Source organism: Penicillium odoratum (genome assembly GCF_028828045.1).
Source record: "Penicillium odoratum strain IBT 22623 chromosome Unknown utg000003l_segment0_segment0, whole genome shotgun sequence".
In the NCBI taxonomy this organism is placed as follows: domain Eukaryota; kingdom Fungi; phylum Ascomycota; class Eurotiomycetes; order Eurotiales; family Aspergillaceae; genus Penicillium; species Penicillium odoratum.
The window spans coordinates 461,833-487,438 of NW_026643145.1; the positions used below are offsets into that span (position 1 = coordinate 461,833).

Genomic DNA, 25,606 nt, shown 5'->3' on the forward strand with positions numbered 1-25,606 from the left:
GGGACCGTTTGGAAAGGCAAAACGCAAGCCCCATGCACCTCACATTCCACGCTTCCCCAGAACCAAAGCACGCGAAACGAGCCCAACCGTGCGAACCAATACCGGCGGAGTGGAAACGAACGCAAGGGGGACCAGGAGGGATAGAAGTTAGCACGGACATGATTAGTAGATCACACTTCCATTCTCTTCTGGGAGGTTTATGCTTTGTGGCTTGATCACTTGCAGTTCCCACCTCTACTCACATATGACACTGTATTTGACGGGCCTGTATTGGGTCATCATAGCGGTCGTCTGCGGGGGTGAGATGTCAAGCAAAAATGACAGATCATGTATTTGGATGTGGCATCAATTTCCCTGCAACAACAGGAAACCAAGTGGAGTAGCCAAAAACAAGGATTACAGGGATCGCTATCCTCCGTTCCAAAGACCCCGGATCCGCATACTCGACCCGACAATCCAAACGAAGCAAGTGACCAGTCCACAGCGGCGGTTCAGCAGGTGATCCGACCGGCGTGACGGCTCAATCACAAGCCGCCACTTCGCCCGCAGACGCAAGATAGCCGCCCATGCGGAGCCAAGGGTTGAGTTCCAATGTTCGGAGGAAAAGACATTAGGATATACAAGACTGAAGGATGCGAGATGCAGGGCTTGGTGTGATATACCTATTACAATGCACCACCGGTACTTTAGTGTGCATGTAGGCCCGAGGATTGGGAGAGGTACCAGTTGGCTGAACATTCGGACACAATATCCTCTACTCTTGTATATTTAGATATAATACTGATAACGAACTGTACTTCAGAACGGATGTAGGCTAGGAGGGAAGTCCGAAGGAACACGCCATGTCTCGGAGGGAACATCCTTGCGTATGCAACACCGTGCGCAGGATGGGACGTCGCTTCGCACACGGTTAAACGGCCACATGGTCGTGGGCTCGGCTTGAGGAAAAATGAAGTTTCCAGGTTCTTGAGTTGTTTAGGTATGTTTTGCTTGAGAACGTGAAGCTATATTGAAGAACATCTACAAAGTCAAATTGATAGTTCAGGTTTAAGTTCTACTAAATCTTTGTACGTAAAGAAGATCCAAAGTCATTTATCGATCGTCAATCGTTAACCTTCCCCAGTTCTGGTCGGGATCCACCAAGTCAGTGACATAGCGACTCCATAATTCCCAACTGGGTCCGCCGAGAATGGAATAAATAGACGATCGTGTTGATCCGTGTCCTCAGACCCCGATCTCACTGACCTATAGAAATGTCATCCGAGGAGAGTAGGAGAGGAGAAGTAAAGAGAGAAGAGAGCATGAGGGGAAACAATGTCATGGTCACCTCAAGTGTTTACCAGTATCTTCACATGTCTTACGATATTTCAATTTCAATTCAACTACGTAAATACTTTATACCGGTTCAGAAACCGGATCATCCACCGAAAATCAAAGGATGATCATCCTAGACCCTGTGGCCTTGCGCGATTTCTTAGGCGCTAGACTTAAACTGGGAAGCGCCACCAAGTAAAATCTACGGATTACAGAACGGATTTCAGGACATTTTTTTTTTGATTTATTTTGTGAGCTCGGAGGGACGTGCATCTGAAGTTTTGGTTGGGTTGCGTGTTGTTCCGGTCTGTTCTCAATAACCTCGGGTGATGGCTTTGACCTTGGCTTTGGGTCTAGTGGCGTAAATACGAAGATCGACCGAAAATACTGTAGATAAGCCAACCCACATCCAAGCCATCTTTTCTGGTTCAGTCCAAGGAAGTAGGTTAACCAGGAATTAAGGATGGAATACTAAAATGTTTAAAATGATTTAAAAGGATTAAAATGGCTAAAATGATTAAAAATGATTTGATGTGTACTTTGTACTCCGTGTATGTACTAGTGGGGATAATTGTCTCATGTGGCACGGATGCCTGGCCCGAGTATCTGGTACGGGTACGCCGTCCGTGGCTGTGGATTTTTTAGCGGAAAAGAGAAGCAAGTGGATAATTCCATCCATACTCTTGAGATAATTCGATAATTCCCATTCCACTTCCAATAATTTGAGCATAGTGGGGACGTGAGATAGGTGTAACCGGAGATTTGTCGTGTACTCCGTCCTCTTAGAGTGTGTATAGTAATCTCTAGTTATTTTAACTACGGAGTAGAATAAGTCATTTGATCGCCGGACCCATGAAATCAAATCTGGGTCGGGTCAATCTACCTAATTACTCGGAGCTAAGTGTGGTACAGGGGGAAAATTACCATACGATGATTAGTATTTCGGAGGACGGAGGACCGAGGACCAGTCTATACAGAATAACTTCGCGCCTCTTTCTCGAAGAATGATATGACAGATGTCATGGGCGCCAATTGAGTTTCACAAGCGTGCGCCAAATTAGATCGCTGTTCACCCAAACCTCTGGGATCTTTACCGATAAAGCTGAAACGACCATGTGCGGAAGAAGCAAAGAATAGAATCGCAAAATGAAACCCAAAAAGAAGGTTCCAGTGGGGATGTCGATCGCTGTACTGTGAGAATTCCTGTACGGAGTACTGTGAGTAGGGAGTACTGAGTATCAGACCTCAGTACGGAGTACTCCGTACAATCACACTGGTCTAGTAGGGACTGGATCTGCTGAGGATCTCCCGCGAGAGTTTCCAACATCCAATGAGCCCCAGTCAGGTACGGGACCCTCTTGCCCCTCAGAAAGGTGCTAAGGTTTCTAAAGTTACCGAAAAACAATTTGTTCAAACCTTGCGACGCGTGGTGGTTCTGCACATCCGGTAGCGCTGATTGGAAAACGCCTGGGGGGCGAACGGAGATGAGCCGGGGACTTGGAGGCTAGACCATTGACGCTCAGTCCTCTTGAAAGTGGGAATCACTTAACCCTTTTCAGGATTCGCTGACGACATACTATTTTTTGGGTGTCTTTTTACGGAGTAGTCGTGTTCCTTTTAGGACGTGATAGTTTCCGTATTTGCACAGTGAGCACAGTAAGTACTGTGAGCAGGGGATAGGAGGTGAACCAATTTAGGTCATTCCCCGATCTTACGGACGTGCCGTTGGGTGATCACATCCCCCATGGAAGTTCCATTTCAATAGTTCAGCACTGGCCAGTTTTCCACTCGGGCGCTCCCCACTTTAGGATTTCCCTCTGGTTTTTTTGGTTTTTGGTCTTTTTTCTTTTTCGTGTTCTTTTTTATTATTATTTATATTTTTATTTTTCAAATTCGTGTTTGATGGAAGATGATTGGATGGTTCAATTGTTGAAAAGAGTCTCGATCGGACCCCTGCTGACACCGAAATTCCTTGGGAGAAGACTCGAACCATGGAAGTTGGCTGACCAATCCTAAAGAGTTGCAAATTATCGGTACAAGAAGTTTATCATATCACTTTAAACATTCTCTTTAACGTTAATGTTAATTGTTATTTATATAGAAGCTAATATCTTACTCTGATATAAGGTATGCTATATCTACATCTACTCTACTATAAGCCAGTCTTGAATAAGAAGGTGGTTGGCTGAGTCAGATGAGGTCTCCACAAAGGATCGTCCATGGCTACTCGATGATGATTGCATTTTTGATCACCGAAAAGACTTGAGTAAAATGACGGAATTAAAGAATAAACTCGGTACCTGCTTGGTCTAATTTTCTAATCTTTCTACTATCTTTTCCTTCCGTGATGAAATCATTCCGTTGCTCCGTATTTCTCCGCCCTTTCCCTTAACCATTAACCATATATGCAAAGTTCTGTCAGATATGAAGCTGGGCACTTTGCCCCGCAAATTGAACCCTCCGATACCTTGTAACTAATTACCATACCGTCGATCCTTTCTGCAGTCCTTGGCCCCCTGATTTCCCCCTTTGCTATAATGTAGTTTTTTTGGCCCTTTTTTTCTTTGTTTTTTTCTTTTTTCTTCTCTTTTTTATTCGATTTCCTTGACTTTCGGTTCTTTCCATTCCTACATCACTGGTTCTTTCCTATCAGTGTTAAGGGATCATAGAAACCTGGGAATTACCGCAGGATCCGTGGAACCGTGTAAAGCAGATCCCCATATCCAGATCGGTGCAACACTCTTACGACTCTTGGGTCCGTGCATTTTCCTTTGGTCGATCCCGAGAGAGTCAGAGAGGAGGGGTTAACTAACCTTCCAACTCAAAACCACTCCGCTCTCCCACTTCTCCATACCCTGGTCGATCTCCTTTAGCTTAATTTTTTTTCTTATTTTGTTCCTCCTTAACATCACTTAACCCCCCCTATTTATCCCACCACCCCCTCTCAACCCACATCACCGCCTTCCCCATCATGGTGAACGGGACTGCGGCGGTGTTAGAGCCCACATTTACAGGGTATGTGGCGACCACACAAGATGCGCTGATTCTCTTCGAAGCATGCTTGACAGGTGTCTTGCATCATGTTCCTCGTCGACCACATGATCGAGAGCGGAGTCATCTGGTTCGCAGTGGGAGTGTCTTCATTTACGAGGAGAACTCATCAGGGATCAAACGATGGACTGACGGAGTCACCTGGAGTCCCAGTCGAATCTTGGGTAATTTCTTGGTCTATCGCGAGCTCGATAAACCATTCCCGCCCGGTGAGAAGAAGCGCGCCATGAAGAAGGCCAATCGACGGCCGGTGCCGCCCACCCGACCTGGAGAGCCTTATCCACGACACGACAGCAACGGTCAAAGTTATTCCCCGACATCCCCCCCTGCGGCATTTGGAGATCGTCCACATCAGTCGGAGGTGGAGCGCGCGTTGGTGGGATCGCTGGTCGATTCATATGGCTTCAAGGACTCGGGCTTGGTCAAGAAGACCATGAGTGTGACCGTCATGGGCATTACCCACCACCTGGTGTCCTACTACAGCGTCGATGATGTGATGCGCGGGGCCTTGAATCCACCATCCATGGTCGAGTCTCTGCGCTACATTCGTCCGCGCATCGACCTTACCCAGAAACAGAGCTTCCGTGCCCCCATCGACGACCTGGAGTCGAACGCGATGGAGAGTGCAGCCCATGACCCTTCACACGCCGCCCTCTACGGATACCGCCCACAGATGATGGCTCCGCCGACCTATGGAATGCCGAATCCTTCGGCCGATTTCTACATGCACCCCAACCATTATGCCGCTACCCACGCCCCGCAGCCGGGCCCCATAGCTGGATACTCCATGGGCGGCTCCATGCCCGGCCAACCAGCCCCAAACCCATATCTCCCTTCACCCGCCGTGGCAGCCGCAATGGCCCCGAAGCAAGACGACTACCATGCATTCCGTGCCGGTCCATACGGGGGAAGCATGGATTCCATGAGCCACAGCCTGTCCTCGTCCATCCCTGGAGGAATGAATGCTAGCATGTCTAGCTCTCTCAGCGAGCGCAATCGATCAACATCCGATCATAGCCCTTCGGCCTACCGCAACTCCTCAATCTCCTCTCGAAGCGTCGCAACCGACGCCACCTCCCCCATGGACCCCTCGACGCCAGCCACGTATTCACGAGGCAGCTTTGGCCTCCCCAACCACATGGATAACTCTCATCTTGATTCTCGCGGCATCGGCCCTCTCGATCCAAATGTACCACGTCGCGAATCTAATCCCGTTCATCCCTACTACACCCCCGATCGTTCGCAATACTACGTCGGTGCGGGAGCTCCTGTTAACCACACCCACTATGCGGCCTGGACAACCACCGCTCCAGCCCAACCCCAAATCTAATGTACTCCGATATCCTGACGGATTGTTTTGGGCCTTTTTTTATGACCTTGTTTCCAGAGGAATTTTCTTCTTTTCTGTCGTTTCTTCTTTCCCATTATTCATTTGTATTGCTCCGGTCATATCCAACGTTTCAAGGATATCTGGAGCCGGGAGTCTTCTAGGGCGGTTTTGTGCTTTCGATTACCCCTTGTTTTGGTCTAGCTTTTAGGGATGGGTTCGTGGATTTTGCTTTTGCTCGGCGAATAGACTTATTCTGGCTTTTGAGAGGATGGAGACCCTTCGCTTGGGCTCCCTGAGCCTGCCCCGCTTTGCTCATGTCTGTCTATATAGCCCTTGTTTGTTGGCCTTTGGGTGGGATTCTGATATTGATATTTCTGTCCGCGCTTCTTTTCCTGCTCTGATTCCATGTTTCGATGGGGGAACAACCCAATATGGGCGGCGTTTTGTGTGATTCCCTGACGATGTGATGCAACCGACAAAACTGACCGTTTTCTTTTATCCTTTCTTATTCCATTCTCCCACTTCTTTCTTCCCTCCTGCTCGAGCTTGGCTCGGCATTTGCTGCCCTTAGTTCTGGGTCGATGGGTCCTGAATGTCTGCAAGGTTTGATGGTTTCTCCACTATAACTTTAATGATATGCCGGGTTGTCCATGACTAACTAGGTTTGGGTGGATGTCTGTACCGTACCGTGGATTTGTTGGGCTGTAGTTGATTCCGCTGTTCATCTATGGGGAGGATGAGGATATTTAATTCAGCTGAGCTTGGAAATGAAAATGATGTCTAGCTGAACCTACCTACTAGGTATTAGGAATGCCTACCCTGTGTTTATCAGGTAATCATATGGCAAGTCCTCCAAGGTGACTTGGGATATAATCTATATTTGAATGTTATCCGAGTTGATCCTTTCATCGGGGCATCCCGGATGTTGTTTCACCCGGAGTTAGGCATCGACATCGGCTATCTCTATATTGCCGACTTCATTCGCGTTGCTTCTTGTACCCAGTACTGACTAGAGATCAGCTAATTCAAAGAAATTTGAAAGGCACGTAAAATTCGGCTCAAACGAAGCCAATCAGTATGTCGCAAAATCCTGCAAATAGTGTACTTGGTTTCATTCCTGAGTAGAATAGTATAATAACACAATGCACGCTATCATTTGCGTTATATTTTCTATTTTCTAGCACCGATTGCGGAGTGATCTATGGTTTGTGTCTGTGGTCTGTGGTCTGTGTCAATGTGGAACCAAATTAGTCTAAACCCAAAGAAAGAAGTCCAGGGTCCACTAAATTTACCCTATGTTATCCCCCGCACGGGAAAACGAAACTTCAAGGCTCAACCTACCTACCTAGGTGCTGAAAGATGGAACCAACCCTCATCTTCGTACCAGGAGCCTGGCACAAACCATCATGCTACAACAAGATAATCAATCTCTTAAAATACAAATGCGTCCCCATCACCCTCCCCTCCACGACAGGAGACCCCAACGCGTCTTTCAAAGATGACCTCGACACCACCCGCACAGCTATATCCAATGAAACAACACAGGGTCGCAATGTTGTCGTCATCGCACACTCCTACGGCGGGATGGTAGCCAATAGCGCAATCAAAGACTTCACTTCCACCAAGACCCAAACCCAAAACCAAGCCCAAACCCAGACAGGCACAGGGACAGGGACGGAAGGATCCGTAATCGGCCTCATCCTAATAGCCTCAGGCTTCACACTCACCGGCCTCTCATTCATGGATCCCTTCTTCGGCCGCCCACCCCCCACCTGGCGCGTAAATAGCTCAACCGGGTTCGCAGAGCTAGTAACTCCACCCCAGGAAATGTTCTACCATGACCTCCCGCAAGAGGAGGCAGATTACTGGTCCTCCCAACTTACACCGCATAGCCTGAAGTCGCTATTTGAGGGTGGAGAATACAGTTATGCGGGTTGGCGGGATGTGCCTGTTTGGTATATTGGGACTGTTGAGGATAGAGGGTTACCTGTACTTGTGCAGAGAATGGGGGTTGGTATTGCGAGGGGGATGGGGTGTTCTGTTGAGCATCGGGAGCTGAGGACTAGTCATTCGCCGTTTTTGAGCATGCCTGAGGCTACAGTGGGGATTATTTTGGAGGCTGTTGGGGCGTTTTTGGGAAGCGTAAAAGTAGAGGGAGAGGGGGAGGTTGTTAGCAAGGGGAGTGGGCTGGTTATGTTTCCTCAGGCAAGGCTGTGGAAGCCTTTTACGTGGTTGAAATTTGGGATTCCGTTGATGTTTGGACATTTGATTGGAAGGGGGGTTTTGATGTTTGGGTGGGCGAGGAGGTTATGGAGGTCTGCTTTTCATTAACACTTCCAAGCTTTTTTTGTATACTAGTACTTAATCTTCTTCTCCACTGACTTAATATGATGACTCTACTCTTTTACAAATCAACTTGCAATATTACATACAGCTTAGTTACTCTTTATTAATTCTTTTCCCGTGCCCCCTATCGCTACCTGTACTCGGACATGAAAATAGTTATCACGTCAACGGCTCAGCTGAGAATGCTCTACGTGAGCGACCCTGTATTGGAAACCAAATATCAGGGGGCCATCTCTTCAAATCGCGTCGATTGGCTAATTCAGGACTGAGATTCTATTGTACTATTGCGGCTGTTGACCAATCATCTGTAAACAAGCCTGACCTCTCTGTGACTGAAAATGCGCATTCAACACATCTGGTCGAGAAAAAGCTTGCTGACAACCACCACAAACCCAGTCCCTAGTCCCCAAATGAATCTTCCTGTGTCTATTACAATCATTTTTCCGGGCAAACGACTTCTGACAAAATTCACACGAGAAAGGCCGATTCGTCTCATGGACCCGAAGATGCGAGCGGAGGTTATATAGCTTTGTGTATACGCGCGAGCAGGTCGGACACGTCAGGTCTTCCACTGTGCGCTCAGGTCGTGGAAGGGGTCGAATCTCTGGTTCGGAATCAGACGAAGAGTCTACTGTCTGTGGGTTTGATGACACCCCAGCTGGTACCCCAGCGGGCGAATTTTGATTTTGATTCGGCTGGGGGTTATTGGACGAAGAAGGGACAGGCCGAGCTTTAGCCTGATCTTTTAGTATGATTTGTTTGCTTTGGTGGATCTCCTGGTCTGTAGGAAACTGGTCGACCTGTGTAGACGGCGATGGGTGCAAGTCCCTCATGTGCCTTTTGTACTGGGCCTGGTTGACATATCCAATCTCAAAGCCGGTGATACAGTCCTTATAATTGCATCTGAGTGGACGCTCGTGCTTTCGAATGTGTTTATCTCTCTCCTCAGCTGTTGGAAAGCCGGATGTAAAATACCGACAGCTCAGCCGTGGACATTTGAAGAGATTGTCTCCGTATTTTTCAATGATTGAGCTTTTTGAAGGTGGATCCGCACTTGTAAAAGCCTTTTCAATCTCTCCTCGCACCTCGTGAACAATATCGGAGATATCTGTTGACATTTCGTCCTTCTTTATCGTGCTGAATGAGTGGAGTTGTTTTCTTGTGAAGACGAAGATCTGCTCCAATTGTTCGTGAAAGTCCTTTCCCTGGAATACCTGCAATTTCCTTTTGTTGCGCGAAGAAACCTCAAGTGATATCTTCGGTTTTATCCAATGCTTATCAAGAAAGACACTCAAAGATTCGGCAAACGGAAACATGACCTGCGCATAATCTTCTTCTCGTAATGTAGGGTAGACAAAAGACCGGTCTTGGTCTTCCGAATTGGCTTGCACGCGATGGCCCTCCTGCAGCCTAGTCTTCATTCTTCGACCGGCTTCCGCAAGCACACCTTCAAGATGTTTGATCCAGTAAATAACTGCGTAATCCATTAAACCATAATTACCTTGGCAAGTGGCTCGCGTGGAGATTGAATCCGTGAAAATGGGGAGATTCAGATAGTCAAGACATAGACATCCCATCTCTATATCATGAGTCAATGGGTTGACAATATCCTCATCTACTAGGAAGCTACACAAAATGTTAGCAAAGCTTCTGAGCGCAAACTTGAAGAGACTCATACTGCTTGGCCGTTAGATGAATCAACTCAACGGTATCATCATTTCGCACGTCTACCAGAGAACCACATAAATCCTTAGCACTCGCTACCCGGAACATTTGCCGTTGAAAATCCACAGACTGGGCATGGAGGTTGATTGACCTCAAGACCTGAATTTCGCGCCATTTGAGTGGTCTTCTCGCTAGTACCAGCCACCGCAGTAGCGGCAGAACATCTGTGGAGTATCCAACGAGAGTCTTCATTTTATCATGAATCCGGCGATATCTGGTACCTGGTTAGATATCGTCTTTTAGCAGTTTCGTTGTACATACGCGTCATCAAGATCCGCTGGAAGCCGACTGGGCTCCAACTGCTGTTCCAAGCTCTGGATAGACATTGCTTCCAACAGCGAATCCCATATCAATCTTGCAAGAAGAAACAGTGCTGTCGCCGGATTAATGAACTTGATCAGATAACGCAATTCAAAACATACCTCCAGCTCGCTGAGACACAATTAGAGAAATTTCTTGTGCCCTATCTGGTGATAGCCAAAGTTTATCTTTCAATCTCTCAGCCTGAAATTGGCAGTATCGTTGTAAATCCCCCTGCGTATCCTGCTGTCGAATCGTCAAAATGTCAATGTTTTCAAAGTCCTTGCGGCCAGGGCCATCATCTCGACTTGTGAAGAGGCATCGCAATCTAGATGATTCACTGACCGGAAGGCTTTCAACAAGTTTGATAAACCACTGTACAATGTCTTTGCGATCATCCCTTTTGCACTCATCTAGCCCATCCAGAATGATATATGCATTCTTGCAGTTTTGAAATGCAAAGGTGAGGAGTCTACGGACCTGATCAGGAACAGCCAGAACAGCTTCTTTGCTATTGCAGCGCTCTTGATAAAAATACAGCAGTAGATCTTTGTCCTGGTGCAAAATTTGAGCTAGGATTCCTCGTGCAAGGGCTAGAAAATTGTCATGCTCAGGATCGTCATGTTTGCAATAGAAGAAGAGGACTGTAGGTTTTGTAGCAAGCTTCCGAGCCTCTTCCACTACAAAAGAGGCCAGAATTGTTTTCCCTGACGTTTCCAATCAGCATGCTTCATATCGAAAAGGACAGCAACATACCTGAGCCCGGAATTCCATTGACCCAAAGAAGAGGGGGGATCTTTGGATAGCTGGGGTCAAACCACTCTTTGAAAGATTGATTGTCAAGAAGCCACTTCCCAGAGTCTGGGTAATCTGCCCGGACTTTTGTGAAGTTATACTGATCGGTATCCATTTGTGGAGACTTGAGCCAATTGAAAACGACGCGTGACCGTTCCAGGTCCTCATTTTGCATAAGTACCTCGAATCTATCCTCTTCAATAAGTCGTGCTGCTTGTTCATCTTCGATCTGTGCAATAGTGGCTTGTCGGTCGATTAACGTCTGGTGCTTACGCAAATTGTCGATAATGGCAGAAAAGCGAGACGTGTGACTGGGCCAAGTTGCATCGAACAGTTGTTTCCATACTAGGAAATGTAAGTTAGTCATATGTCTGCCTCAAGAAGACAAGCATCCCCATCCTTTTTCGTAGAACAGTTCCGCATGCTTCCTCTGACTACTTGAATTGAGATGAAAGGAGAATATGTACCACGCCTTTGAAAATAACGCATGGCAAGTCGATGAAACTTGAGAATGTCTTCGTAGATAAGCAATAACACCTTGACCATGTGAGGCTTGGTGCGAAACAGCTCCTGATACTGGAGAAGCAATGGAAGGTTCTTCCCAATATCTTCATAGATGCTGACAAGCTCCTGGAATGCCTTCTGGTACGAACTCGCAATCTGGTATTAATTAGTCCAGCACTTATTAAAAAACGGATGATATCATACCTGCAATAAAAACTTGACAGGTCCCTAGGAACAATCAATATCAGGGACTAGAAATTCCATGATGTTTTCTTACCAAAACAAATGCAACAATCTCATTGCTGTTGCAAAACGGGTCCACCACCTTGGTGTATTGCTCAATAGCTTCAAGAAAGACTCCCAAACGACTCAGATCTTGAAGTCGGCGAGCTGAATGATGCTTTTTCTGGAGATCATCAATGCTTTTTTGAAGGTCTTGAAAAGTCGTAATCTTGAAACTGTCTCTGTCCCGCTTAGTCAAGTCTTTCTTGAAGGAGTCAAGTGCGCGGTCAAAGGCCGCCTGGGGTAGGTTCTGCGGTGCATTCTGAGGCACTTGAGCCATTTTGGGCCATATAAATGAAAATAAAAAGATCACAGTGGATCAGCTCTGCAGTAATATTGGGGGAAAGGACGAGGAAAGAAGAGCCTCGATCTACTCTCCATACTGCCTCAGGCACCAAAGTCTGACACGAATCTGCCTTGCATTACCGCTGAGGCTGACATAGCCACAATCGTATATGCACGTTTGTCTGCCCAATCGCCTCATAGCCACGAATCACGACGACCAATGTAATTAATTTAGCATAAGTCCCTGTGGTACCCACTATCCAGTCAATTATTCTAGCCTTATCATCAATCAGCTGCTCAGTCTCACTGGGTTGAGAAATGGACGGCGATCCCAGACTACGGCGTGCGGCGTAACTAGTACCTCACAACAAATCGAGATTCTCAACTTGCCTAACCACCTTGGATCGTAAAACGTCTTCACTTATGGTATAATAAATTCCGACTGAAGTACACATATAATCTCAATCGTGCAGGTTTTCTACCAATCAAACCGTATATACTCGTGAGTTCTTTTCTCTATGCCCGCTATCAGCCTCCGCACTCATCTCATCTGGGCGGCCACCCCGTCCACTGTTTGCTGATCGCTGGTAGCCAACACCTAAGCCACATACCGCCAGGTAGTGACTTTGCAATGGACGACTTTCACCTGTCGCAAGATTTTGAATGGATGCTCAACCAGTCAGAAACTTTGAAACGCAAATGGCCCTTTGAAGCAGATGATTCCTCAGATTCTCCATCAACCTCCACTCCAAAGGAAGTCTTAGAAGAAGAAGTTTGTTTTGGAACGGTACGTACTGGCTTGACATCAATCTACGCATTATATGCTCTTTCAGTTCATTCAATCCATCCTAGTCGATTGCTAATCACCAGCAGCTTGTCAGAATCAAAGCTCAACTATACGGCTCTGGTCTCGATCAATTGTCGCTTGGATCCACTGTGTCGCAATCGCTCACAGTACTTCGGGAAGGGAAGTTCTTCTCACTTCAACACAACGGGGAGAGTTTCGCACGCCTGAACAAATTGATCAGTGGCAATTTGAATGAACTCCTTCAATCATGTCCCTCCGTGCGACTTCAGGCCTACTTGTCACGGAAAGATCTGGAGATTGGTTCTCAATCTTGGCGTCCGGGAAACGCAGTAACCGTTGAAGTCAACGTGTACGGACCGGAGGCCGAGTCTGGAAAAGCAGGCAAAAAATTGAGCATATCAGGGAACTATCTACAACACCCTCGATTTGGAGCTGGGGGGATGAGATATATCAACCCTCATATTCTTCGGATGCCAGGATATGCAACTGAGTATGATAGTTTGGCTCTTGACTCTGACAGCGGAGAAGATCAGGCTTCAGAACTGCCTGACGAGGAACCTGATACTCAAGACGATCCGATGAATTTGGAACATTTTCTTGATTCTCAATTGCAGCATGTCTTGACAACCAACATATCCATCGATCGTCGGATCAAGAGCAAACTTTTAGAGTAAGAGTTCACAAACGACGATGAGAAATCTAATTAACCATAATCCAGCCACCAGAAAGAAGCGATTGATTTCATATCCCAGCGCGAGAAAGGCGGAACTGAATTAGAAGGACTTTGGACATACAATAACACAGATGAGGATGAACCATTGTATTTACTCTCAGATGAGTCTTGAAGAACCTGGCTGATTGATGTGCCAACAGTTATCAGCATGTTCTGAATGGAGAAAGACGACGAGAACCGGAACATGCCAAAGGTGGAATTGTGGCCGACGAGATGGGCCTTGGGAAGTCTTTGGTAATCCTATCGGTAATCGCTGGATCTCTAGACGAGGCCCGACGGTTTGGCGCTCAGAGATTTCAATTGACCCAATCGCAAACCCGGACTCCGTCGCAAGCAACGCTTATAATTGTACCGTCAACTAGTAAGTCGACCAAAGAAAGGACATGAATACACCGAAAAGGCTTGGCTAATTCGCACAGTTTTGATCGGTAACTGGATCAATGAAATTCAAAAGTAATGAGGGCATCGTATTTGATTATTACTTGATTGTCATTTTCTAAAAACCCGCTAGACACATTTTCTCCGCAACTCTGTCATCTCATCAACATATCGGGTCGGAGCGGTATATCGAAAGAGACTTACTTCAAAAAAGGGACATCATCTTCTCGACGTATGCTACCCTAGCAGCCGAGACCTGTCGTGGAGAGGGCATTCTTTCGAAGATCGAATGGTTCCGAATCGTTCTAGATGAGGGTATGCTACAACATGATCCGTTCGCTATTATCTTTTAACATCTGAGACCAGCACACTATGTAAGAAACCGATCCACAAAGCAATTTCAAGCAGTCATGAGTCTGTCCGCCCAGTATTACTGGTGCCTTACTGGTACTCCAATCCAGAACAATATCGAAGATCTCGGCGCTTTAGTAGCCTTTGCAAGGGTGCCGATCCTCAAACGCCCATCTGCATTTCGGAAATTGATCTCCTCGCCAATATCCTTGAACGTCAAAAATCGATTTAATAATCTCCAAATTCTTCTTCGCTCAATATGCATCCGGAGAACACGCGAGCTTTTGAATATTCCCGAGCCTATTGAGATCCGAAGAACACTTACCATGTCACCAGCGGAGCTTGAGGAATACCGTGAGCTTTTTCAACAGTGCAAAACTCGAATTGAGATGGTTGTCGCTGGGCGCCGAAAGGGAAGATTTAACTCGACCATTTTGGAGCTATTCCTCGCTCTTCGCTTGTATTGCAACAATGGAAAAGCAGTCGAAGGAGCACCCACCGATATGGATGAAGCTCTTTCTTTACTTCAGCTCCTCGATGAAGATCATTGTGTATACTGTGGATGTACGGTCCTTCAATTGAGCGAAGCTCCAGAGTCAGATGGAGGAATCATGGTTCCTACTTGTCAACATATTGTGTGCCACGGCTGCATACCCCAGCATCTCATGGATCATAAGAAATGCCCCTCCTGTACTCCCAGTGCCATGGAATCCCAACCAACAAACGCAACCACAAATCAATTGATAGCACATACAGCGCCTATTCATCGTGGCTTCACCCAATACACGACAAAATTACGTGCTCTTTTGTCCGATATAATGCAAAATCCATCTCAAAAATGGTAAAATCCCCATTCAATGTTTATCTACTGCTCGACTCTGTATACTTATCTTGAATATAGCATTGTTTTTTCAAGCTGGAAGAAAAGCCTCACCCTCATTGCCGAAATGCTCGCAAGCCGGGGAATCGCATACAGCATGATTGATGGGTCATTGCCATTGTCTCGGCGAATAGCAGAGTTGAAGAATTACGAGAAACCACATATCAATGTTCTTCTTATGACCCTGGGGACGGGCGCTGTTGGGTAAGTGGTTCTATGATTTCCGCAAGTTTCATTTCTAACTCCCGATCTATTACAAAAGCCTGAATATAACATCGTCATCCTGCATTTATCTCCTCGAGCCACAGTGGAACCCGTCCATTGAAGACCAAGCAATAGGAAGAGCGCTTCGACTAGGCCAGCTTTCTCGGGTGACAATCGTTCGATATATACTGACAAACACAGTGGAAGAGGTCGGTTATATCTGCTTCTAATAGAAGTTATTGACTGACTTGAATAGACCCATGTCGTTCCACGTCAACGCAAAAAGCTGCAAACAGCAGGTGGCGGATTCCAAAAGGAGAATAATCGAGACGCTGACAGACTTCAGTCCTTGCAGGTAAATATTACTGTCGAACAATATACATATGCAGTTGCTGACCCAAGCAGGATCTGTTTGGTGTTGATCCGACGACGCAGGAGCAGACTATCCTCAACTAAGAATGATGACATGAGTGCGGGGGGGTTGAGGATTTCCCGTTTGAATATGAGAAGCGATGTACTTGGCTTGGATCCACGCGATGTAGAATCTTGAGACCCATGATAGTAGCCCATCTATTTTGAAACCCTCTTTAGCCACGGCGCGGCAATATCTAGATCTAGCACGGGCTTGCTCCGTCCAATTTGGCACGGAATTAAGTGAAAGTCTGTAGAAGCGGGGAATGCACATCTTCGGTAGTCTCCTGCATATCTGTGTGCTCGGGTGACTTGTTTCACAATAACTTGGGGTAAAGTAGAATCAAAGCGAGCGATCGGATTGGAGGAAATATAGTGTTTTACCCCTGTGTGCAGTGCCAAGCCACAAAGCATATAGGCATTGAAGAACATGGACCTAGTTTCCGTCGGATAAATCGTGAAGAAATTAAATAAACTCAAAATCCCGAGTCCATAAGACCGCAGTGTATGAAGCTAAGAAATAGCCATCTGGAAAGGGTCCGTGTCTTTCTGGGCCCCATGGACATGTACATTCCAATTTTCATAGTTAAAATGAGTTATAAATTATGATATTCTTTCGAACATTGAATCAAGTAAAACAATATCTTCAAAGCAACATAATTCTGGACGGATTGATTGCTGCGTAATATCTCACGATGCAAGCTTTTAAAGCTGTTGTTGCTATCTTGGCTTTAGCACAAGCTGCATACGCCCAAGTTGCTGCATACGGACAATGTTAGTTGCCAAACAGTCAGGGAACAATTACTTGGCTACGCTAATGAATATGGATAGGTGGAGGCAGTGCATACTCAGGAAGTTCAACCTGCACATCAGGGTACTACTGTACCTCCCAAAATCCATGTTCGTCATTTAAACTCTGAACCTTCGCACTTGTTTATCTGATATATGTCAAGGGTACTACCAGTGTGTCCCGGGGACTGCAACAGCTAGCACGACATCGAAATCGACAACAGCCACAATTGCTACAACTACGACTACAACATCAACGACGTCCACGAGCAAGACTACCACAACAGCCACGTCAACGTCAACAAAGTCAACCACCACTGCAACTGCAACGACATCTACTAAAACCACTACTTCTACAGCCACTTCAGCGGCCGCCAGCTGCACGGGATCGTTTAGTTCAATTTCCGCATCCGACTTTGTTGCCAGCCTTCATCCTGGATGGAATTTAGGTAACACACTTGATGCCACACCGGATGAAGGATCCTGGAACAATGCTCCTGTCGTCGCATCCACATTTGAAGATGTTCAAGCAGCGGGCTTCAAGAGCGTTCGACTCCCAGGTGAGTTTCACAAGTTTCATGAATCTTATCAAGTCGCTGACGTTGCGTAGTAACTTACGCATATCATTTCACGGGAAGTTCACCTGACTGGACAATTGATCCAGACTGGTTGCAGCGTGTTTCTGATGTAGTTGACATGATCACGTCTCTTGGACTGTATACTATTGTCAATGCACACCATGGTAAGCCACGGAATGAAATGACTTTAGAATCCACGCTAACAACGACTAGATTCATGGATCTGGGCCGATGTCACTCAGTCAGATGCTAACATTACAATGATCGAAGAGAAATTCTACAGACTCTGGTATCAAGTCGGCACAACATTAGCTTGCAAGTCGAGTCTTGTCGCCTTTGAGCCCATCAACGAGCCCCCATGTGACGATGCTGATGATGCGACGGAAATCAACAAACTCAACAAAATATTCCTCCAGGCAATCAATGATGCAGGTGGTTTTAATTCCCAACGAGTCGTCACTCTTGTCGGAGGTGGTGAGGACAGTGTCAAGACATCTGAGTGGTTTGTGGCACCATCTGGATTTCCCAACCCGTATGCCATTCAATTCCACTATTACAGCCCTTGTAAGTGATGAGCTTTTCCCCTGGAGAACGTCAACTCTAACGCTTGACAGATGATTTCATCTTCAGTGCATGGTAGGTAGCATGACGCAAATTGAAAAATATATTTCTGATGTTCTATAGGGGCAAGACGATTTGGGGATCTGATTCCGACAAAGCCACAGTTCTATCCGACCTCCAATTACTTCGAGACAACTTCACGGACGTACCCATTGTCCTTGGTGAATATGATGCATCTCCTACTAACACGGAGCCCGCCGCCCGATGGAAGTATATCGACTATTTAATTCGAAACGCTCTTGAGCTGGACATCTCCTTCATTCTATGGGATAATGGCTTGGATCATCTAGATCGAGACACTAATACGTGGCGCGATCCGAACTCCATTTCAATGATCACTAAGTCAACCGAGTCAACAGAAAATAGCCTACCCGACAGCACCGAAGATTCTACTGCGACTACCCAGTGGTCCTCCGCCTATATATTCCATGAGTATGGAACTTCAGTTGTCGCGCAAAGTCTTCCATTTATTTTCAATGGAAACACGCTTTCATCAATCAGTGATTCCACCGGCTCGACTTTAGTATCCGGAACGGACTACTCAGTCTCGGGATCCAACATCACCTTCACTGCCTCTTACCTTTCGAAACACCTCTCAGCAACGACTTCTCCAGGCATTATTGCGAATCTGACTTTGAAGTTCTCCGGAGGTGATTCCTCGCCCATAGTCCAGATCGTTCAATGGAAAACGCCCACTGTATCATCAACATCGGCGGTGGCATCATCAGTTTCCGGCGCAGATTTATATATTCCCATAACCTGGGGTGGTCTTCCAACAGTGGCTGCAGTTAAAGCAATGACTACGAGTGGTGTATACCTGGTCGATACTTGGACCGTATACCTTGGTCCGATTCAGCAGGCCAGAACTGTGAGTGTTTACCTTAATTTTGTGCTGAAGAGAGACTAATGTACATTTGCAGACTTATAGTAGCCAGTACAACTGGGATTCCTCGGACGTGATTTTGACCTCATCAGCTATTAGCTCTGTTATCTCGGCAGGGGTTACGACTGTGTTCACTTTTGAATTTTTTCCTCGCGATAATGGGGCTGTGAATGCAGTGAACTTTACCTTGACTGTTTAATATCAGCAATTGCTGCTCCTTTTCTTGTGTTGATGTGATTACCAATACCATTGATGTTGATATTGAAATTAAGTTCTCAACATTTAGATGGTCAATTGAAATGTCCCAAACTAGCTCAATTGGGTGTTACCTTCCCATTAATCAGTGTCTGTTCCATTCCAGAACCAAGACGAGCACACTATGCGGAAGTATATCAGCCACCTTTTCATATCAAGCGTATCAAACAGACCTGAATCTCATACAATCTTGTCATTTCTTAATTGAATAACCCCCTTCATACACCATCTTTACCCCCAAGTGCTTTCCCATTTCCTGACATTCTTTTCACCCGATCTTCAAATGCAATAAAGCCAAGAACTACAGAAATAGCAAATGGAACCTGATTTAATCTGTATGGCTAGAGAGGTCAGTTGAAAGATTGAATTTTCAGACTCTTAAACCCTCATATGATCCAAGACGAGAAAGAAACCAAGCTCCGATCTTACCGACTGAAAATTACTTTCCCGTCATCCCGGGCAAGGATAAGTAACCAACTGAGCATATGATGAGATTACCTTTCACGTTCCCGTTCTATCCTTGTAACGAACTCACGGCTCAGCGTCAAGGCCTGGTTATATACTGTGTAGAAATCAGAAAATCCAATTAGACTGATATTGGATTTCTGTGATTTAAATGAAACTGATTAATGGGCAGGAACTACTTAATACTACTGCGATTGGTCAGTGCCTATCTACTAGCTACAGACTCTGGGATGCTAGCGCCCTGTATCATCGTTGTTATTGGTTGGCATCCAGTACGCGTCTTGGCTCAGCTGAATAACTCCTGCAAAGATGTTGTTACGTTTGGGGATTATTTAATACCACCACGATCGGTCGGTGCCTACATGCACGTGTTTATGGCTCAGCAGCTTGACATGTTTTGCCAAAATCTACTTTGGGTGAGTTTTTAAAAGTGAAAAATGGACGAGAAGTATCTCGTCAATACCCAACAGGCTCTGTGGCTTAGCGGGGAAAGAGGGGGCGGAATGGTCGGTGTCCAGCAGGCTCGGAGTTAAATAGCAAAGCCTCGTAGGAAACGGTCGGTGCGCAAGCCCTATGGCTCAGCTACATATTCAACCCAGGGTGGCAGTGTATGGATGAAACAAATATAGGGGTGAAGAGCATATTTTATCATTATGATTGGTCGGTACACAGTAAGCTCGGTGGCATAGCCTCAGAGGATAAGGGGGCAAATGATCGTGCCCACTAAGCCCCATGGCTCAGCTGCATATGCTCACGGGAAAGATGATGTTTTTCTGGAACTAAAATATGTGTGGGGAACACTCAATATCATTACGATTGGTCGGCACTCAGTAAGCTACATGGCTCAGCTCCATAATCCATTGGCAGGTTCCGATGCGATAATTAAAATCATAATATGGGCGGGAACAGGTCAATATCGCAGTGATTGGTCGGTGCACAGTAAGTTCTGGTTATCATTATGTTCATGGAATGTCGAGTGAAATTCAAAAGCCATCATGTTCAAATGTAAAATTTCGACTTATCTAGAAAGAACTGTCTCGTTAGATCGAAATGTCAAATGCGAGATCAGTGGAATGTAACCAACTTTCCAACCGCCTCACATTTGACTCCTGTCTTATTTTCTACAACGATCGATGACCATCAATTCTGTGCTGAAATGGACTAGGACTGCTCTAAGGCCACACCCGCCTATACTTTGCTTCTCATAAAGCGGATTCGCAGTAATTAAGGCGTTTCAACTTCTCGAAGAGGAGCGGTTTGAAGAGGTCAAAAAACAACGCTACTGAAGATTTTTAGAGACTTTTTATATCACAATCCGAATCAACAGTCTAGCAAGGGCCTCCATAAAGCTGGACTCCTGCAAATTTTCCTGGCGCTGGATCATCTCACACTGAATGCAAACTCGTCCATACCGATTAGAATATCTACCTTGTGTTAAAGCCGGTCACTGACAGAATTGTCAGACATCAACAGTGATAACATTATTCGGGAAATAGAAGACATATAGATGCTCGACAAGTTTGCTCACACTGAGATGAACCATCCTTTTCGTTGCCAGAGACAGCCAGTGGCTCACTGTCGATCGCTCACTCTGATGCCCGTCATAGTACTCCAGAATCCATGCCAAAGATGATTAGCCAGCCAAAGGAATTTATCAACACGGCTGTCACATCATTAGCGGTGAAATTTGATGATCCTTATGATCAGGTGCCAAGAGCCAGGATTTGTGATAAATTTTGCCCGTGCAACTGTCACAGAAAACATCGAATACAGGTATCTATTTCCACGAGGCCTATAATTGGTACTTTTTTTGTTCGTTATGAAGGATCCTCTCTTTTCAAATCGACTTGCAACGCAAAAACTTGCAGCAATGATAATCCCAGATCTCTCGAGGCTATCTATTGTTTCCCCAATTGGCTACTTGATGTGACATTGATCTTCTCTGGGAGTCCGTCTTATGGGCTAAGTTTTCCACGGAGATTAGGATGGGGCAATGCTGACACCATTTTGAAGAATGCGTACGAAGGTAATGTCGAGGGTCTCAAAATGCCACTCAGTGGGGCTGCATATGCCCTGCACTATATAGATCAGAAACATGGAAGGACAGCACTGCATGTGAGTTATAAGACTCATTAGTAGACTTCTACAAAACCCAATTTGGGTCCAAGGTCTGGACCCAAACCCCAATAATTTTGAATCTTAGACCCAACTTTTGACATAAAAATGCATAAAAATGCCAAGGATTTCCTAATTTGGATTGTTCATACATACTTATACAAAAAGTTGGGTCCTAATGGGGTTTTTGGGTCCTTGGCATTGCTAAGATTGGGTCCAAAATTGGGTTTTGTAGAAGTCTACTCATTAGTAGGGATTCAAATGCCAACATACTAATCTGATAAAAAGCACTATGCAGTGATGTGGAATCATCTTGTAGTTTGCGAATTTCTTCGTAATGCTTCCGCCAATGTCCATGCTATGGATTATACTGGAATGTAAGTGTTCCTGGTACCATATATGTCCTATTTTACACTAATTCCTATTCTTCAGGACCCCAACAATCAAGGCCTGGGAACATATCTTGACGCGCCGAGGTAGTCCGACACAGATTGAAAAACTCAGAACGCTATTTCCTGATATTGATTTTGTTGATGACATGGGATTTTCACACATTCACATGCTGGTGCTTGGTCTTTTACAGGGTGATCTTGTAGAGACATTAAAGATCAGAAGTTATCGAACACAAATCGACCGGCCCGATTTGACCGGAAAATCGCCTTTGCATTGGGCAGCAACTCGCGGTGATTTTGAAGGTATTGAGATCCTTCTCAAATATGGGGCCAATGTGGCTGTGACGGATGAATCAGGTGGAACACCATTGATGTTCGCCGCATCCTCTGGTTGCCTGAAATGTTTGAAACTACTCCTAGATGCTGACAGTAGTGTTCACTTAAAGAACCACTATGGCTCGGACGCACTCTACTTTGCTTGCAGACACCAGAGAGGATTACCTCCGGTCATTCTTCTGCTGAAGTGGGGTGCGCGTTTGAATACTCAAAATAAGAATGGACATACTGCCTTGATTGGTGCGGCAATCCGGAATAACTTCAAAATCGGCAGATATCTTCTGCGTCAAGGTGCGGACATTGATGTGCAGGGTGCAAATGGTGAAACCGCTCTATTTGAAGCGATTTTCCATAGTAGCCATGAATTCCTCAAACTACTTTTAGAATGGTCCTCTGATTACACCATTGCAAATCATGATGGATCAACTATCCTTCATTCGGCGGCACTGGAAGGGGACTGTGAAACACTCAATATTTTGCTTTGTTCGGAGCTAAAGGGCTTAAATCCATCGGATCGAAACAAGAAACGTCTGACGGCGATGGATATGATTTCAAAGCGATCAACCTTTCCTGAAGGGTTTCTAAACTTATTTGATCGCCTATTATCATCAATCACAACTGACGGCTCAGAAACGTAAATTAGTGAATGAAAAGATGATACTTAAAGGCTAATGCTCGAAATTATTGTGACATATACCCTCTAAAGGGTTAGGAGTGCCTAAGATATGCTTTAAATCTCACATCAGACCCCGCCGATAATTTTGCCCAATCTCATTCAGCTGCCCCTGGACTTTTTAAAGAAGACTAAGGTTTTGGGTTAGGTCAAAATTGGAGGCACGATATATCTGCCCGGCTAGAACCATTATATTATCATCTACTCAAACCTAGAGACAACAACAATAATTCTTGCGGCTACTATTGCTGCGTAATTCTGCCACTGAGTATCTTATAGGAGTCCACGTAGTCATGAGCCTAGAATAGTAACTATATAACACAGTGATAGATAAAGACTAAATAAATCTAGTCCAAATATTGGTTGGACATGGTCCCCGTCACTGCCTACAGCCCTGGAACCCAGGCAGATTCTGACTGTAGATTACGACTCAGAATACACTCTTTGCCTCCTACAATCGAAACCAAATATGACGGGCAGAATCCATTAATGATCTCTGATTGGCCATGACCCCTCGTGAGTAGCTGCCCAAGTCGGGCTGACATTTTTGTAAATTATCATTGCAGATCACGGCTCAGCTACCGGAAAGGGCCGTCTTACACCCTCAGGATGAAATCAAATATGGGCGGGGGTAGGGTCTAATAATCTCTGATTGGATAGGAAGACGACAGCCTTGGAGGATGTACACTATTGATCACCGCTCAGTAAAAGTCTCTGCATTAGTTTTTGCCTATATAAAGCTCGAGCGAAAGCAGATTAGTGCTATGATGATATTTGATGAGGTAAAACCTGCCACAACCCACCCGCCTGGACAACCCACCCGCCTGGAAGAGGGGAGAGATACCTGCAGATCACGGCTCAGCGGTTCATCACGTGTGCTTGAGGCAGAGCAATTCGAAACCAGATATGGCATGGGGGAGCTACTGATGGCCTCTGATTGGTTATAATCCCCGCAATTGCTTCAACCCCACTAGAAAACGGCTCAGCTGGGCTGTGCAAACCACAAAAAATGAAACCAAATATGGCGTGGGGAAGTTTCTACTGAACTATGATTGGATATGTCCCTCACAATCCCGCTAAATTACGGCTAGCTGGGGCAGTGCAGCCACAAGAAAATCAGATCAAATCAGGGGGCATGGAGAATATTCTATTGGTCACTGAGTGGGTATGGCCTTTTGACTCCATTAAATAATGGCTTAGTCGAGCCGCAGGAAACAAAACAAATAAGACATGCGGAATCCTGGAAAGTTTTCTGATTGGGTATAGCCCCTTGGATATCCCTTAACCCCACTAATTGACGGCTCAGCTGGGACTTTATGCTGGACACGTCGGAACTAAGTATGGAAGCAAATATGGCGGGGGGAAGTCTAGTTTTATGTCTGATTAGACGGGCCTTAGTTTGAGCCCTCTCACGCTATGTTTGCTTTGTATGAGCCACGGCACTTGGGCAGATCTGGATAATGGCTCAGCAGCATTCTGCGAAAAACGGCGGTGAAGGTAGGAAAACATAAGGCCACTTCTAGGCATCGCTTCCTTCAAATTTGGAACCTGAAGATGAGCGCGGCCTCTCTAAATGATCCGTTATTGGTCAGGAGATCAGTGGTTCTCAAGCCGTGACATGTCTGCTTTCTTAGACGAGGCCCGATGGCCAAAGGCAACAATTTGAGATTCGATTGGGTAGCTAGGACATGGGTTTATTTGAGGCTCGAAATTGATGGCTTTTACTGATATATGGGTATATACTAGAGCGTTGGAAAGAATATGTATATGTGAAACTGCGAGGAAAGGGGTAAAACAGCAAGTAAAGAGAGATGTATAGTTTACATGGTGGGCATGTACGCGGAGGTCAGTAGCGGCCATGAGGACAGAACCTCTTAGCGTAACGCCTAGCTCTTAAATATTATATTATATCTCCTACTATATCTCCTACTCAGTCTCTTACTTCGTATCCTACTTAGTCTCCTACTTAGTCTCCTTCTTAGTATCCTATCTAGTATTCTTCCTTCTTTCGTACCAGATTAGTTAAATGGTCAAAGGGCTCTCCAAGTTGAAAAAGTCTGAAGATTTTAAACGTACGTTCAAAAAGTCTGCGGTATATTAAATTGATAAAGGGGTAGATTCGCTTTATAGTATATGTGATTTTCTGCTATTTATTATGTGAGTTTAAAGGTTCTAATGGCCGCTACTCGCCTTTGTAAAATGGTAGAAGATCTAAAGACCTAAAGGGCAGAAAACAGTTATTTATAAGGGAGTAAACGACTGTGCATATGTTATATAGTACCTAACCCTTACATATATCGGTTCCCGCCTAGTCTAGGTTAACTCGTAAGTAGATCTTTAAACTTCCAAAGTCCTAAGAATTAAGTTAGTATAATCCCATTGAGAGTATTATAGATATCTTTAAGAGTATATATGCTCGCTTGGGAAGGGACTCGATTCCCCTTAGTGGGAGATTGATCTGTGGCCTAGGTAGTCAAGTTTCAAATGAGCCTAGTACTGGATAATACTGGAATTATGGATATTCTGGTATAATACAGTACAAAATTAGCAAAAGCGGTGAATAATATTCCTGTGATAAAAGGATCTGACCACATGGTCGCTACTGACCGTACGGAGGCCTAAATAAGGAACCGAGCTCTTTTCATCTACATTGTTGTGCATCCTGATATCAAATACCTACTAGGTCATGGAAGAATAAATCTTTATTCGAGAACAATTACAAGCGCAAAAGAACGTGGGTCTAAACAGAAGGGTAAAAGAAGTAACAGATATCATATGGAGTAGGAATCTGGCAGCAAACAA

General features: G+C 45.4%; 6 protein-coding genes across 6 annotated transcripts; 5 read left to right on the plus strand and 1 right to left on the minus strand.

Moving 5' to 3' along the window:
• Window positions 1-4,285: 4,285 nt before the first annotated feature.
• Window positions 4,286-5,695, plus strand: N7520_003425 (camp independent regulatory protein; the record flags this gene model as incomplete). The annotated part of the gene is made up of 1 exon (XM_057137360.1): window positions 4,286-5,695. The coding sequence occupies one exon, from the start codon at window positions 4,286-4,288 to the stop codon at window positions 5,693-5,695; it is 1,410 nt and encodes a 469-aa protein (XP_056997825.1).
• Window positions 5,696-7,054: 1,359 nt separating this feature from the next.
• N7520_003426 (alpha/beta hydrolase) lies at window positions 7,055-8,026 on the plus strand (the record flags this gene model as incomplete). Its single annotated transcript, XM_057137361.1, has 1 exon — window positions 7,055-8,026. The coding sequence occupies one exon, from the start codon at window positions 7,055-7,057 to the stop codon at window positions 8,024-8,026; it is 972 nt and encodes a 323-aa protein (XP_056997826.1).
• Window positions 8,027-8,433: 407 nt separating this feature from the next.
• On the minus strand, window positions 8,434-11,927 carry N7520_003427 (C2H2-type zinc finger protein; the record flags this gene model as incomplete). The annotated part of the gene is made up of 7 exons (XM_057137362.1): window positions 8,434-9,718; window positions 10,028-10,139; window positions 10,189-10,773; window positions 10,823-11,206; window positions 11,329-11,521; window positions 11,570-11,593; window positions 11,643-11,927. Coding segments are annotated over 7 exons (2,868 nt in total), but the record flags the coding sequence as incomplete, so codon positions are not given.
• Window positions 11,928-12,563: 636 nt separating this feature from the next.
• N7520_003428 (DEAD/DEAH box helicase) lies at window positions 12,564-15,742 on the plus strand (the record flags this gene model as incomplete). The annotated part of the gene is made up of 11 exons (XM_057137363.1): window positions 12,564-12,719; window positions 12,806-13,410; window positions 13,459-13,560; window positions 13,614-13,834; window positions 13,893-13,926; window positions 13,985-14,166; window positions 14,218-15,043; window positions 15,104-15,286; window positions 15,345-15,495; window positions 15,543-15,641; window positions 15,692-15,742. The coding sequence occupies 11 exons, from the start codon at window positions 12,564-12,566 to the stop codon at window positions 15,740-15,742; spliced, it is 2,610 nt and encodes an 869-aa protein (XP_056997828.1).
• A 692-nt stretch (window positions 15,743-16,434) lies between these two features.
• N7520_003429 (putative extracellular endoglucanase) lies at window positions 16,435-18,767 on the plus strand (the record flags this gene model as incomplete). Its single annotated transcript, XM_057137364.1, has 8 exons — window positions 16,435-16,471; window positions 16,529-16,597; window positions 16,651-17,046; window positions 17,097-17,228; window positions 17,278-17,628; window positions 17,679-17,700; window positions 17,749-18,553; window positions 18,606-18,767. Coding segments are annotated over 8 exons (1,974 nt in total), but the record flags the coding sequence as incomplete, so codon positions are not given.
• Window positions 18,768-21,703: 2,936 nt separating this feature from the next.
• On the plus strand, window positions 21,704-22,769 carry N7520_003430 (ankyrin repeat domain-containing protein; the record flags this gene model as incomplete). The annotated part of the gene is made up of 2 exons (XM_057137365.1): window positions 21,704-21,780; window positions 21,836-22,769. The coding sequence occupies 2 exons, from the start codon at window positions 21,704-21,706 to the stop codon at window positions 22,767-22,769; spliced, it is 1,011 nt and encodes a 336-aa protein (XP_056997830.1).
• Window positions 22,770-25,606: the final 2,837 nt, after the last annotated feature.